This window comes from Megalops cyprinoides, chromosome 13, assembly GCF_013368585.1.
Source record: "Megalops cyprinoides isolate fMegCyp1 chromosome 13, fMegCyp1.pri, whole genome shotgun sequence".
Taxonomy (NCBI): Eukaryota; Metazoa; Chordata; class Actinopteri; order Elopiformes; family Megalopidae; genus Megalops; species Megalops cyprinoides.
Genome location: NC_050595.1, coordinates 18,245,001 through 18,261,041, shown reverse-complemented (window position 1 = coordinate 18,261,041; position 16,041 = coordinate 18,245,001). Strand labels below are relative to the sequence as shown.

Below are 16,041 nucleotides of genomic sequence, written 5' to 3'. Positions count from 1 at the left end.
CAGTCAGAAAGGTATAGCAATATCCTGAGTTTCTGCATTAATTCTGCCAGATGGCATATGTTGACAGTTGTGCACAATTATCTAATTCTGCTTCCCAAACTGTTCCGTGTCCTCGATCCACTACCCCCTTGACCAGAGGTCCCCTCAACATAAACAATTTTTGACCTAACTGAGATGGACAGGAGTTGGCAGGGGCAGAAGAGGTTGTTTTGACCAGATGGCTAATAAATGGCTAGGTAGCTAGATAAAGCAGTCAGAAGTGCTAGAACAATCAGAACCACCTACTCACTGTCCATCTTCCACTGAAAACTGGAAACTCATCTGTTCAAACTACATCTTGGTTCAACTGACCCTGAACTCTGAACAATCACACTAAATCTTAAAACACATTTGATATATCCTCAAACTTCCTGTTGCACCTATTGGTGTGTAACAGAATGTAACAGTACATAACAGAATATATCTATCAACTATCAGATTATGATATTTATACTTTAGTATCATCTCTGCTCTTAGTCTAATGTTCTTGTATGCACTTTTGCAAGTTGCTTTGGATAAAAGCATCTGCTAAATGGCTAAATATAAATGTAAATGTAAATCTCCAGCCAGCTCACAATATAAGTGAGTTCTTAAGTGCTTCTATAGCCAGAATAGATGTCCAGCTGACCTCTTACTACCATGAGACTATTGACCTTTGAGTGAAGCCATATGTTCATGTTTAACTGTTTGACGTTAGTTTTTTTCAGTTGTGTACAGGTTTAAGCACCAAGGAAGTTTTGGTAACTTCCAAATGTTGTAAATAATTGTAATTATATAACACATACATGTTTATTCATACTTGTTATCAAAGAATAAAGGCATAATATAATGGAAAAATGTACATACTTGATCATCCGGTTTAAAATATTTTAAATGTTGTACTTTAATCCCACTATCATTGCTCATAGCGGAGTTCAAAAATACATGTTCTTCCAGAAAACCTGAAGGTCACATTTATTCACATATTTAAGTAATCTTTGGAATAAAATTCTATTCTGAAGAGTAGATAACATTTTTTCTGTATATGCACTTAATTTATAGTATATTTTGTTCTGTTGGATCAGGGATATGAATGAGTATATGGAGGCCACAATACACACACACTGTCCTATAGCATATATTAAAACTGATCAAACTTATTCAAACAATTCATATTGCAGTAGAAACATTTTCGTACAAAGATAAATTCCGCCCCCCTGTGGTAACTTGTATAAACACACATACTTTCTGATATTGGAGGGGTATAACAAATTGAAATGCAACTGTTCTGAGCAGACAGATACTGCCTGAATCTACTGGCCTTTTTGGAATAATACTGCATACCAAAAACCACTGAAATGTGCAACCAGAAAGTCCAATCAAAACAAACATTTTAAACTCAAAAACCAAATATAAAACTAGACATTACTATTTTCAAACGAGAGCTCTTCAACCTGTCAGTAACATATCCGTCAATTAAGGTGCAACTGAGATCCGTCGTTGTGTTGCGTATACTCTGGCTTTATTTTGAATCGAATAAAATGAACTAGTCAATCACATGGTGGTGGGGAGGGGGGATTCAGTTAATCAACCAATCAATCAATCAAGTTTTGTTTTTGTTCCTTATAGCGCATTTTCCTGTGGGAATTTAAAAATAAATGAATAAATAAACAAACCACGCTCACTGGAAAAAATGGAAAACTATCCACTGACCCTGGGAAAAGGAAATAATAATAGAAAAGAAAAATAATAGAAAAGATAACACTGGTGCAACACAGATTATTAATTCCCATCAATCATACGCGCTATGTCTGCGCACATCATATAATGTCATCATTGTAACTTTGCAATAATTTTTTCAAATAACACCTTACATAAAGCCCGCAACCCACTAAACGGACATTTGCCTTCACTGGTTTTTTGACGTCACAAATTAGCGCACGCTCCATAACTGGAGTCGCTAATATGCACACGTTTCCTCTTCTGAACTCCACGGGACCGCACTGTTCCAAAGATCCCATCGACATAGTTCTGCCACTCTTGGTATAGGCTACTTTAATGAATTTACTGCGTTCGTTGCAAGACCAGATTATCATACCATTCAAAACATTCACCAGGTTTCCGTGTCATTATCGCCTGACTCAAGAGTCCGAGTTACCGAACAAAAGCATAATCAGAAAGCAATAGTCAAGGTCTCCATCAACTTCAAGTTCACCACCACAGCTTTCCCCCGGTCAGCAGTTCCTTCAAACCTTAAAGGAGACTGCCTGGGGCTGGGTGATGACATCAGCAGCGTATACTAAATCAAAGGGAAAAATTGCGCGCGTGTGACCTGTTGCGACCCTGTCCTAATATCATTAATTACTGTTGTGTGCTGCTAAAATTCTTAGATGGTGACCTTGCTGGCTTTTAGTCAGAATAAACTGTAAACTTAGCTTGTCTTCGCCAGGAGGAATTACCACCATGTTAACGTTATACGAGCGGACAGGTTAAATAAGCTGAAACAATTACGAATGTCAATTACATTGGTCTGAGGTTGCTTTTGGTCCGTTTTGCTGGTCCAAACTCGAGTGCGATTATTTCCCCCTCCCCCTGCCCCCGCTGGTCTCTTTTCAGACTGGTTTCACACCTGGTCCGTTTTGCTGGTCCGCACTCGAGTGCGATTATCCCCCGCCGCCGCTGGTCTCCTTTTACATGATATTTAATTTTTTTTTACTTTTATTAACAAACAGCAGGGTAAACATATAGAAAATACATAAACAGATAATGCCAGGGGATCAGAAGACTGACACAAATCATAAATCAGCTCACAAAAATGTTAAATAAGGTATACGTAAATTCAAGGTTTTAATAGCTTTCCTATTTTTAGAGTATAGGATTTATGTGATATATTGTTTGATTTCGTTTTCAAAAATTAAAAAGGAAGATTTATGAATGGAGAACATTTGCAAGTAATAAAATCAAATAATATATATCAAATAATAATATAATATAGTAGTAATTATTTGCCTTGGCAGAAGAGTAAGTAAAAATACCAAACAATACATTATCATAGGAAAGGGAAATTCAGAATCAATATATTGGGAGATAAATGTAGGCCTACAGACATCCTGTCAGAAAGTACAAGAGTGGGGACAATAAATAAATTATATAGATCTTCTGGAACCAGCTGACCAAATGAGCAGTCCACATCAATGTCCTTTTTATATCTTTGTAGAAATACCTTGGAGGGATAAAAACGATGAATCATTTTAAAAGACACTTCCTTAACCTTATTTATGATAAGATATTTAGAGGGTAGGCACCAGATTTTCTTCCAGTCCAGGTCTGAAGTAAGGTTATTCCAGTAGGGAACAACATTTGGAACAGAGGCTGTCTTTTTGAAATAAAGCACGTATATCACGTATTATTGCTCTTTTTAGAGGCGAAACAGATCCGCCCAACACCAGTAACAACAGGATCCAGTGGTAGTAAAGTCAGTTCACATACTATTGAGTTTCTAAGAAGCATTAGGCTACCACACCAGAAGGGATTGCATCAAAAGCTAAAGCATATACCCTTGATGGTATATGAATACCATACACGCCTAGAAGTTCAGAGTATTATATTAATACACCTTTCATATTACATTTTTTGGTTGCGAACTCTGGTCCGTTTACGTCATCATCATGTAAGGAACGTGAAGCTTTTATTTACCAATGTCGCTAGGCAACGACGCAAAAGGGAGGCAAAATTGCGTTTACTTCCTGTTTTTAGATCGGATAGCTTTCACACCAAATGCGAACCGTACCCCAGACCCCCGTTTTCTGGAGGACTCGGATACGGTCCCTCGGTGCGCACCCGAGTTAGAAAACGACTCTCACATCAACAAAACGGACCGAACTAACGGCTCAAGCGGACTCGGGTCCGCACCAGTGTGAAAGCACCCTGAATGTAGCCAATGGGTCTGTTGGTGGTTTCATCGAGCTCATTAAACATTAGCTCCGATTTTAATTGTTATGTTGTCTGTACAAAGTGGGAATAATCCAGAGGAGTAATCGCTGTTTGGCTCCTCACGTGTAGCCTCCTTCACTAAATGTAACAAAATGACGGAGTGGGGCTCCTTCACTCCGTCAAATCGTTCGGGAAGCGAAGAGGTTATCGGACATGTTCGGTGGTCTTCGCTAGGTCACGTTCCATTTTGTCTCCCCCCCCCCCCCCCCCTCCCAAAGCCTACACAGGCGTCCATGCAGACCTTACGTCAGACGCAGACTGCAGACGCAGACGCCGACTTTTAGGCAGCAACGTGAACGCAGCCCAGAATCGTGTGTAGACTGTTTGGAGCAATGACGGGGATTGTGAAAAGAGAAACTGACATTTTCTCCACCTCAGAGTTCAATCCAAGAACAACGCAGTTGTTGATTGAACTGACTCAAGTTCACTGGGATCATTACAAACTGAACAAAACACAATTTTATCAGATGCTGCACAATGAATTCTTGGCTCATGGTTACAACATTTCAGCACAGAAGATCAGGAAAAAATGGAACAATTTGCTTGTTACTTACAAGAGAACAAAAAGCAGGACCCGACTGTCAGGCGAAGCAAGGATTACATGGGAGTATTTCGAGGTAGGCAGCTAGCTAGTTAGCCAGACAGTCAGATCTTTAATTTTGTTATTTCACTAACTTTGAGGATTTAGTTGTCTTTCCAGTAGCATAACTACAACTATTCACGGTTTGCATCCTTGATAACACAAGTGTTTGTTGATATTATTTTAAGGAATAGTATCATTACTAGCTACCTCGCTTATATTGTTCTGCAGCAATTTTTACTGCATGCAGGGATGGACACTTAGTTGATCAGACTTTCAAACTTTTACGTTCCAAAATCTCAACGCTACCGACTTCTAATGTTAAGATTTTTTATGCAGCTGGCTGATAAGTAGCCACACACGAACATGCTTCTTGTCTGACTACTGCCGCATGAGAGCTACTAATTACAAAACTAAGCTCTGATTTGTTAACTTAGCTGTTTACCATGCCGTTGTCCGTGGGGGGAGGGCTTTGCGCTAAACGCCAAATGCAATTGGTCCGCTACATTTGCGTGGCAGGCGGGAATATCTGAACGATTGAATGAACAAATCAAAATAATAAATAAAAAAGATAAACAACAATATAGGTTTACATAGATGATCGTGATATTGGCTTGTCGTTCTCAGTCTGTGTAAATGTTACTTGTAGTATTTGATGCTAACTACTGTATCTTCAGAATCTTTGGGCAGGCCACTCGAGTTTGTCTCACCATGTTGCTGGCAAGATAGCATAGTTTGGAAGTTGAGGTACAAACGAGATGTCTCTGGGTGGCTACTTCTTTGTGGCTCTTGATCTTCGATTATTTATTAAATAAAAAAAATATCGTTGAACCAACAGAATCTCACTGTGCGCTTGCTATATAGACCTCAACAGAATATGTGGAACGTTAAACAAATGAAGAAACATACTAACTGAAATCAAACAATAAGGAGCTTACTATCAATTAACAGATACAAAAAAGATTTACCGTGGTAAATGTTTACCATAACGGATATAGTATTAGCATTTGGGTATCAAGGAACAAGAAGTAGCTACATAAACCACGTCCTTAGCTGAGTTATGTTATCTTTTTTCCTGAACGTTTTACCAAAACCTTCAGAATTAATTTCTTTGTTGTGTTAAATAAGAACTGGGGGCTGTCATCGTTTATCTATTGGTACTAGAATCCACCAGAGTGCCACACAGCAATGAATTTGGCACCCCTGGAAAGTCTTGTTTTATTGTACATGTACATGTTTGTAAAATGACCCTTACAGGTAGAGCGTGTGCTTTTCTGTCTTCTCTCCGCAGGCCCTGGACAATCTTCTGTCACAGAGAGTGGGAGCACCTCTGACATCATCAGTTCCCACCGTTTCCACGGCGCTGTTTCCCATGGTGGCCGAGCAGCCTCCGGCACCTTCCCCAGCGCCGTGCACGCCTGCTCCGTCACACACCCAGTCACCTGACAGGCAGGGAACGCACACAGACTCCACCTCCAGCATCACGCCCAGCGCGTCGTGTCAGCGCAAACCCCTGGGCGCTAAGAGGAAGAAGATGGCCTCAGACGCCACGGACACCTTCTTGGAGAATTACGAAGGACACGCACTACGACGCACCAAGGTTCTGGAGAGCCTCGCCAACAGACACACGTGGAGGAACGTCTTGGCAGAAAAAAGGAGGGAAAACCGCGAGGCGAGGAGAGAGAAAAGGGAAGAGGAGACATTGGCCTGCCTGAAGGATATCTCCTCAACACTCCGGGAGATGTCTGAGAAGCAGGACCGCATCATAGCTCTGCTGGAGAAAAGATGTTAACTTTGTGTTCATAAGTGTTTCATTTGCAATCTTTTCCTGTTTTTGTGCTTTGGGGGTGCTCTGAAGGTTGCAATATTTTGATTTTCTTGAATGAAAATGGCAACCACTTGTGTGAGAGAAACACTTAAGAGCATTAGGTATACAGTTAATGCCATGATAAATTCACTACATGAGAAAAAAAGTCACATGTTATCAACTCATCTCTGACAAGAGTTAGTAGTCTTATTTGGTGCATAAAGGGTCAAAGGTCAAGAATTTTAAAAGCATCAGTCGGGGCACTGACTTCATTGGAAAATACAAGACAAGAATTAATTGTTTGTTGTCAATATCAGTCAAAGCCGTTTAGGATTTGACATGTTAACCCAGTATTTTCAGTAGTTAGTTGCACCCCATGACCTCTGAACCAGATGCACTACCACCAAGTTACATGCCATCAAAGAAATAATAAAGTGTCTTATTTTGGTAAGTCAGGTGGCATTAGTATCAAGTTACCTTGTTTTGGAATTTCCTTGTTTGTCAACCCAACTCCTCAAGTTTAAAGCCTTGCTTTGATGAAAACCCACACGTCATACTGTCAGAAGTTTTTTACACCATTACTGGCACAGTAGTAGAAACTGAACAGCAAACAAAGAACTGAGACCCAAAAGGCAATTCATTTCAAAGTGCAAAACTCAAAATGGCAGTTTCTCTAAATATAGTGTGCTCTTTTATTCCATTCCCTAGAAGACAATGTATTTTACAATGTACATTACAAATAATTTGTCCTATGAAAATACAACAGAATATAATTAAAAACAGTCTGTTGTACTAAGAGCTGTGGTGTATATAAAGGGAGTGAAATGCTCAGAAAGTAGTTCTTTTCAGCAAGAAAGCTGGGAAAAAAGGAAATACCATTTTTGTGATGGGTCTCTTTTGGAGTATTTAAACTGTGGGTGCATTTCTACATCCCCTCCTTGTAATTTTGTTTTGCTACCACTCACCTGCATTAATTATTATTTGTGTATGCTTTTCCTTTTCTCTACAACATGTACACCTACCTCAGCTTCTCCTGGAGATGATGAATAGAAGAAAGTCAAGTGTGGAAATTATGTTTTTGTACAAGTAAATGCATATAAGTCAAATTTGAATCCTACCCACATCAGCATTTGTTGTAAAAATAACTGCATGTTTTTCAAAAGACATGGTATTCAACATGTAAATGAAAATAACAATCCTTTAAAAAGTAGTAGGGCCTACAGCATCAAATTTCCATCCTCCAACTTGACAGAAGCCTCCAAAGCACAGCAGCAATCCATATCCCAGAGCTCCCATAGTTCACTTGGGTCTTTTACACTAGCTGTGATTGTTACGTACAGCTCCACGCTTTTCTCGCTGTGGCGACAGATGACCCATTATGACATCACAATTGTTAAACAAAATGACGTGATGAAGTATACACTCGTCTGTGCTGATTCGTCTGTGCAGCCGTCAGTCTTCTAATATATTTTTGGAGGGGTGGGGCTTGGCCCCACCGGGGGCGTACTGAAAGCACATATTGACGCTATCAGGGAAAAAGGCACTGACGAGGTTTGAAAAGTTTAGGGCTGATTTAGCGCCAATGCCATCACAGTTGCCAACACTACCATCAAGATTTTGTTGAGTATACCCTCCACCACACCCTGCATGGAGCTATCTCTCTGCTGCCTTTGACTAGCATTTTTAATCTGAATGTCCTATCAGTCTTGATGATGGGGTTTCAACAAACCGATTGAACCGAAAAAGTTTTGACTTCCGAGTGTGCCTGCCAATAACGAGCTCGTTTTGTGATAGTTTATTACTAATTTCTGTTTTTTCTTCTGACATGTCCGTAGACCTTGGCAACATTGAGTCGTGTAATTGTTGCTACTAATGCATTTTAATTTGTATTTGAGTAGTATCTTGGCTGAAGTTCTGTTGTTGGAGTGTGTGTTGGATTACAGATAAAGTGGGTCAAACCGTCGTTATCTGTTTACGTGCGTGTGTGAAATAGCAATTTTAATGCAACAAGGCTAGAACAACAATGCTTATTTAGATTTTTGATTTTTAATACTAAAAAAAACAAATTTGATCAAAACTGTACTGAAAGTAAATAATATATTTTTTAATGAGCTACCTAAATTGCCTCAGTGTGCTAAGTAAGAAAAATTATAAGAGGCACTAAAAATTCCAGCCGTTGGGCGCTGCTCTCCTCCATTTACTCACACCTTCAGAGACAGACACTGTACGCACAAGAACAATGCAACCCATTGAGGCTTTAAGTTAATTGCAGGTATCGCAACCACGCTACGCTCGCACAGTTTGGTGGAGGAGAGCGAGATCGAGCGTTTTGGATGAGTGCCATGACAACAAAAATCCACGCTGCCCACATTTTCAGGCAGTAACAAAGATGACTTTGACACTGACTTGGAAAAATGTATGTGGGTGAAATGTCTTCAGTAAATGACTCCTCTTCGTTGTGTTTGTTTAAGCGTCTGTCAGCCGCTGTAGTAATTATAGTGAGACACTGTGACTGGATAAAAACAGCTTTCAGGAGCCATGAGCCAAAACTCTGCCCCAGGTCTCTGTGTGTGAAACACAGCCAAGAAGATTGGGGTTTTTATGATTATTATTTAAATCACAAAATCGTTCCTCCTTGTTTAACTCCTTCCACGGAATGAGACTGCATTCACAATGGAGCCTTTCCTGAACGGCACTATTTCTCACCAAAAGCAAGTATGTTTGAAGTGTTCCCCCCCACGTCATCGATGACTGTTATAGCTCCACAACTGACTTCCTAAGCAGTTTAAAATGAAGCTATACGTACTGTTTTAGGGTAAGGCACATGACCTGGACGGCCTGAATTGCACTAGAACACTTCTGATAAGTTAGTAACCTCGGCTAACAGCTGGTAAAATCAGTGAATTATGATATTTGTGTTTGCTAGGCTTCAGTAAAATAAATGTGTTTAACACTATTTAAACATTAAATCATGATAAATGAAGTGGTTTGTTAGCTCTTCATTTGTGATTAAATGCGTATTTTAATGTAAAACATTGTACACCCTTTACTTAAACGTAACGGATTACTCTGCTTACATCACAGAGGCACAGTAATAACGTATTACCACCAGATGTCGTGGTTGCACCAGAGATGTGAGGATCTGCGCTCTTTGTTCGTGCTTGTTAATTAGTCTATGTTCATTTTCTTTGAACTGCGTTTAAAATTTCAGCTTTTCGCCTCAAAAATGCAACAACTAAAAGAAGACTAAAAGCACGGAAAATGTTCAGAACCAAAGATAGCTTTTCCAACAATACGATTTATGTGAAGGATTTATATGGATACTATGCAGCAAAGGAGCACATCCAACCACACCCCTACGTTCTTTTACAAAGTTACAACTACATGTTCAGTTTATGAAAAAGTGCTTTTGCGCGCACACCCTAGCTGTGTTTTGCAGGCATGGACGCAAGCGTATTTTTGTGGAAAATTCTCTCGTATACTTCTCTAATTCAGCCTGACGGCAGCCAGTTACGTCACAAAGAGACAGAAATGGTAGCCTGGCGCGGTGCCCAAACGGTAAAGATGTCTTAAGAAATGAGAAAAAGATGCGGTTAGTTAATCAGCGCCATCTGTTTACACGCCGCTTCCAGCCTCCCCTGCTCCCAGTGAGGCCGTAGCGCAGCGCTGCTGCAGCAGTCTCTGCTCTCTAAAGGAAAAGCAGCGGGATGCTGTTCCAGAGATGCAACTCAACACTTCAGCTCACCCTCAGAGGTCTGACAGGGCCCCTGCCCGCCTGCTGTGGTATGCTGGGTAATCTGCGTGCTCTGCATTACAGCCTCTCACCAATGTGCCTGCTCGTTTCCAATGGCAATCGGGGGTCTTTTTCCACAGTATACAAAGGGAGAAGGGGATGGGGGGAGGCCATTTCCCCAGTTGAGTGAAGCGGAGAGTGACATTCCCATCGACCCAGATGGGATGTAGGGTAACAGACTAGAGCCCTTCTCTTCATACAATGTGTGCAGGAGGGAAGGCCATCCGCACAAACTCCGTCCACACCACTTGGCCTGCTTCTAAGAGTATGCACACCACTGGCTATCATCATGTACTGGCTATCAACTTTACCGTCTTCAGAAACCCCTGGGCCCTGCTCAGGTAGGCCACATCTGTTCAGAATGTTTTCAGGACAATCGTTGCTGAAGGTTGGTGGATAAGTCCATTTCAACCCCCCCCCCACAACTCCAATCCCCGCCCCTGGAACCCTTGTTTCTGACAACAAAAACGAACAATTAAACAGGAAGTCAGATTTACTCCCTACATGCAGGCTGCTGTTTAACAGATTTCCCGCAGGCTCAGACAACACTGTTGCCTATATTGGAACGTTCTTTAAAATCCCGCTGGTGTGGAAGCTCTCGGAGGAATGGAACCTGCCTTTGGTTCGAGAGAGAGGGCTGACAGAAACTGATCTCAGGCCAGGCTGCCGATGCCAACACAAACAGAAACAGAAGATACTTTTCATTTAGGTGGTTTACAGAAGTTGGACAGAGAGGGAGACCAACAGAGGCCGACGACTAATTGAAACCAGACACCAACCAAGGAGCCATCTTATATGAATACTTTATTATCAATCTGGGGATGGTCTTAGCTTTTGTCCAGGCATTGACAGCGTATGAAAACTATACACCAAAAAGCAGGCTCGTCCTATTTTTGCTGTATAATTTTTCAAACCGGTATTGAAAGTATTCTTACTTAACAAAAGTGCATTTTCTCATTTATTTTCCTCTTGTACATAGACACGCATTGCACCATATATAAATAATCACATTGTAAAAATGACTCCGTATTTACATGTATAATATAAATTTCCATATGATAAAAAATGTTTATATTAAATCTAGGTAGATGATATTTGGGATAAATTGTGTTCGGATCAGTCTGTCTCGTCTGCGCTATTGCGGCAGCTGTCTGCGGTTGTTTCTGTGGAGCAGGATCTCCAGCCAGCAGGGGCAGGAGGTGATGAACTGTCTGGAGTAGCAGGGGCCCCAGCCCTTGGCGAAGCTGATGTGGACGCTGTTGGGGTCATAGGGCCCCTCGGGGGAGCCGGACTCGGCCGCGCGCCTCGGCGCCCCGCAGCTGTTGAAGTCGAACACCTTGATGGAGTAGCCGGGCATCACCTTGCGCACGGCCAGGCCCCTCCCGCGCGGGGCGTCCTGCAGGGGCGAGTGGACGAAGATGGGGTGCTGGCTGCGGTTGTAGGCCCACACGCCGTCCGGCTCCTTGCTCAGGAGGATGCCGAAGCCGATCTTGCCGCGCGTGCGGCGGACGGCGCTGCCGCGCTGCTCCAGGGTCAGCTGGCCCAGGCACAGGCCCGTGCCCTGAGGTAGGTCGTAGAAGATGCTGACGGAGGGATCGTGCACGGCGTAGAGGCGCCCCACACGCGAGCGGTGCTCCCAGTAGGCCACGCTGCACCAGTGACCCTGCTTCAGGCCCTCTGCTGACGTGTAGGTATCTGAGAGAGAGGGAGGGAGGGAGAGAGAGAGACAATGCTCAGCCAAACCATCCAGGAGCGATACAATTCCCCAGGAAACACAAAAGGAAAACACTGGACATTGAGGCTAGGACTTGGACACAGTCAGATGTTTATGGCTCTCAGAATCAAACATTACTGACGAGGAGAAGAGAGAAGAGGAAGAGCCAGAGAGGAGAAGAGAGGAAGAGAGAGTTATGATCACTGAATCATAATTTCCCATTTATGACCCTGGCAATTCTGTACAGCGTGAACTCGTGCCATTAAAGCCCGGTGTGCACTGAATGTGATGTCTGAGAGAGAAACAGAGGGGGAGACAGAGGAGATGGCTATTAAAATGTAAAAGCACCACTCCAGTTTCCACCCCGCAAGCTGTCCTTTTTAAAAGGAAGGATCAGGTTTGAGGAGATGAACAGGGTTCTTTAACCGTCCTCTTAAAATGACATCACCATTCAGGAGAAGTGCACTGAAATCAGAGCACTGCATGAGTATCCTCTGTACACTGACTGGCCTGCACTAGTCCTTAGCATATACTGCTATCCTCACCACACAGACACACACATTCACACGCACAAGCACAGCTGGTGGGAGTGTGAGTGAGAAGACATGACAAGGTGGTGACAGGGAGCCGTCCCCAGGGGGAATCCCTGTGCCCCGAATGACCCGTTCTCCACCCCCCTCCTCATCCAGCGCCAGAATGACATCTGCCCCTCGGCCGAGGCCCACAGGCGTTAGAAAAGATTCCAACCCCCGGTGGCTCCTGCAGTCCATCTACAGCTCTGCATTCAGGCAGAACCCTCCTGTCTCTGGGAATCTGAGTAAAATAATGAAATAGCTAGCACTGATATGATGAGCAAATGTCATATGCTGAACACAATCCTTGCTGCAGACCTCAAAACATGATATTCTAAGACCACCACAGAGGAACGACACAGACTCCAACATCACTGTGATTCCACTGGTAGGGGGTGCTCTAGAGAGCTGGAAATGAGGAGGGCACAGACATGAATGCTTATCTCTTTGCTGATGCATATTTGTACAGCGCTTTGGATAAAAGCGTCTGCTAAATGAATAAATGTAAATGTAAATCTCTCTCTGACAGTGTAGTGCTCAAAGGCATCCTCCTGCAAGACAGGCAGCCACCTCCACTCTGCTCCAAAAATGTGTATGCACTAGGACCTCACAGGAACACATGAGGTTTCGGGAGGGGGTTAAGAAAACTGGAAGCAGTTACTGCCCTTCTGCATCTGATTAACCCAGCCACCTTTTAACAGCCCTGTTTACCCATTAGATAAGCAGCTTATGCTATTGTACATTCACCATCATCTCCCCTCTGCGTCAGCCTCTGTGAGACCCCCCCCCGCAACCCAAGCACAGCGATGAGCCCCAGACGCGCCCCCTTCACTTTGTCTATGGTAACCATAACACATTTTGCCAGGGAAAGAACACCCTGATGGTCATCTAACTTTGCTCCTTCATTTAAAAAAAAAAAAAAAAAAGAGTGCCTTTTGATGCCATTCATCTCCATTGAGTCTTATCTCAATATGTGATTGGAGAAATGTTGTGAGGGGGGCAGAGCCTGAGGTGTTGAGAGGAGGCGGGGCCTGCCGAGCACCACTGCGAGAAGGCGGGGCGTACTGGAAGTGCGTGGAGGTGGGGATTTATTGGAAAGACCTGAAGAGCTGTTCTGTTAGGAGGCGGAGCCTGAGGGTCAGTATGTGGAATGACAGGGCTTGACAAGCAGCACTGGAAGAAGGCAGTGCCTCCTTGGCAACACGAGGAGGCGGAGCTGAGAGGAGGAGGAGCCAGCTGGGCAATAGGAGATGGAGACAGAGGTGGAGCCTCAGTGAAATCTGTACTTTTTCCCTTTTGATATCTTCTTAATTTAGGAATTATATAAAAAGGTCAATTGAGTCAAGAAGTCAAACCAAACCTCAAAATGCATATATAAGTAGTTCACTCCCCCACCCCATAGAAAAAAAAAATGTCATTGTTGAGAACAACTCCTACCAGCATAAACAACGGCCTCTCTCTCTCTTTCCCTCTGTAATTCTGCTGCACAGACATGCTGGAGTAATTACTGCTCAGAGCAAAGGAGGCTTGGAGGCTTCAATACCAGTCCTCAGTTATCATGTGGTAATGCTTTTAAAAAGACTCAGTGCAGAGAGACAAAAACAAGCAGGAGAGAAGCCCAGCACGAGCGCAGATAGAGCTGGGTATTCACATGAGATGGTGGGGGGACAGGGAGTCAAAGGGAGCGAAAGAGAGAGGGAGGGAGAGAGCCTGATGAACAGCTTCCCATTGGTCCTCTGCCATCTCCTAGGCCTTCCACTTCCTGTCATTAAAGCACACACACATGAAGTTTATTTTTCAGCTTTACTGATCCAGGAAATGCTGAGGAGATCTCTGCTTCCAGCCTTACCCCAGCATAGCTGAGAGGATGAGGGGGAAGGAGAGGGAATGAGGGAGGGAGGGAGAAGGAAGAGAGGGCGACCGTCTCTCACATCCTGTGCCAAGGATTAGCGCCCCAACCAGCAATCAGACATGGCCACTGGGCTGCCAAGCAGAGAGAGTTGGATGCTGTGTACGTGTGTGTGTGCGCGCACGCGTGTGTGTGTGTATATGAGGATGTGTGTGTGTGTGTGTGTGTGTGTGTGTTGGGGGGGGCTTGTCGGGAAGGAAAAGAGTTTTTTTTATAACTTGAACAACCTAAAGACCTCTAACCTAAGTGTTTTGTGGGTTTGAGGTCCTAAACACTTATTGGAACAAAAAAAGAACTACAGCAAAGCCACACTCCCCCACACACTGGTCAGAATCTCTTCATTTTATACTGTAAAGTGAAATGGTTGCTTTTATTATTATTATTATTTTTTTTTTTTACTAATTTATAATTTCTTACATGAGCAATCCAACACAAAGTTTAGGGCAAATATGGATTCCTATGGACAATTAGCAAAGACTGCATCTATTCTGAGCTGTCTTACAGTAAGACCAATCAGAGTGCTGTACTGTGTCTACCCTGCTCTCTGGAGCATTTCCATTACGGTGGATGCAGCTTATGCTTGAAACGCTGCCATTCCCTTGATTTGGTCAACAGATTGGGGGTGTGAGGAACTCTTTGGGGAATGCCTGAAGCTCCCTTTCAGCGAGCAAAGAGGGTCAGAACTTCCTAAGACAAAGCAAACTGCTTCCCCTTCAAACCACTGTTCCTCTTCTAAAAACGGTCTCCATTTAAGAGGCAAAAAAAATGCTAAATGAGCAAAAATTTCCGATAATTCATAAAGTTGTTGCCTGTCAACATCTGCAAAGAATCTTTAAGCTAAACGGAATGGCAGGATTTCATTAAGCAAATTGGGAGCTGGCAAAAACACTGAGGGAAAACAGGAAAGCCGCAGCCAGTCCTATAATTTAAACCTTATTTTAAAATGCGACATGCTGGCTGCGTGGACCGCGTTTGCAAAACTCTGAGAAAAAAATATGCACATATAAATAAATAAATTACAATATGACACACTAAAAGAGGACCTTCTTTTCTTGTCTGCTGCACAGAGTTTCCCCTCACTGTGATGGTGCGTTTGTGTGGGAAGGCAAGGGGGGGGGGACTACATCACAAACTCACCATTGTCACCTAAAATCTAATTTACGGAACGTTCCTAAGCTCTGGAAAAGCATGGCGGTCCGCTGGGGTCGTACGCATCCAGTCATTTTTTTTCTTCCTTTTTTTTTTGACTGCTTCTTTGAGCAATCTACAAAGCCCTTCTTGTATTTTTTTTTTTAATAAATGCCAAGAATCTGTACTCATAACTAGCCAAAGCGAAACAGGTATTTTTTGACATACTAAATGTGTCAACATCAACAAGCGTAAGGGTGTGTGACAGGACAATCCTGAGGTGACAAGACCCCAGCAGGAAAGCCAAACGAGGTCTCTAACCTTATTCGCCCCTCGATTCATCCTGCCCAAAATCGCACTGCTGCAGCACCTTCTCAGACTTCTCTCAAGTTCAAATCGCTTCTTTTCAATGCAGATGTATCAAGGGGTCACAAGGTGGCAATTGCTTACAACACTGACATTAACATGCTTATAAAATTGCTGTATATTTGGACTTTTTCTTAGCTACTAGCCTATGTGAGTGCAAA

The 16,041-nt window shown here is 43.0% G+C and overlaps 2 protein-coding genes across 2 annotated transcripts in view; one reads left to right on the top strand and one right to left on the bottom strand.

Moving 5' to 3' along the window:
• Nucleotides 1–4,339: 4,339 nt before the first annotated feature.
• On the top strand, nucleotides 4,340–6,383 carry LOC118788316. Its single transcript, XM_036544276.1, has 2 exons — nucleotides 4,340–4,628; nucleotides 5,883–6,383. The coding sequence occupies exons 1-2, from the start codon at nucleotides 4,344–4,346 to the stop codon at nucleotides 6,381–6,383; spliced, it is 786 nt and encodes a 261-aa protein (XP_036400169.1). The 5' UTR covers nucleotides 4,340–4,343.
• A 4,599-nt stretch (nucleotides 6,384–10,982) lies between these two features.
• LOC118788394 (mothers against decapentaplegic homolog 6-like) overlaps nucleotides 10,983–16,041 on the bottom strand; it is a 20,551-nt gene continuing 15,492 nt past the window's right edge. Inside the window, exon 4 of the mRNA XM_036544373.1 lies at nucleotides 10,983–11,886. Coding sequence (XP_036400266.1) covers nucleotides 11,327–11,886 — 560 coding nt within the window. The 3' untranslated portion in view covers nucleotides 10,983–11,326. The remainder of the gene's footprint in view (nucleotides 11,887–16,041) is intronic.

Coding starts and splice junctions, on each gene's coding strand:
- LOC118788316 (XM_036544276.1), top strand. CDS start 4,344: ATGACGGGGATTGTGAAAAGAGAAACTGACATTTTCTCCACCTCAGAG. Junction 4,629..5,882: donor TTACATGGGAGTATTTCGAG/GTAGGCAGCTAG, acceptor TTCTCTCCGCAG/GCCCTGGACAATCTTCTGTC.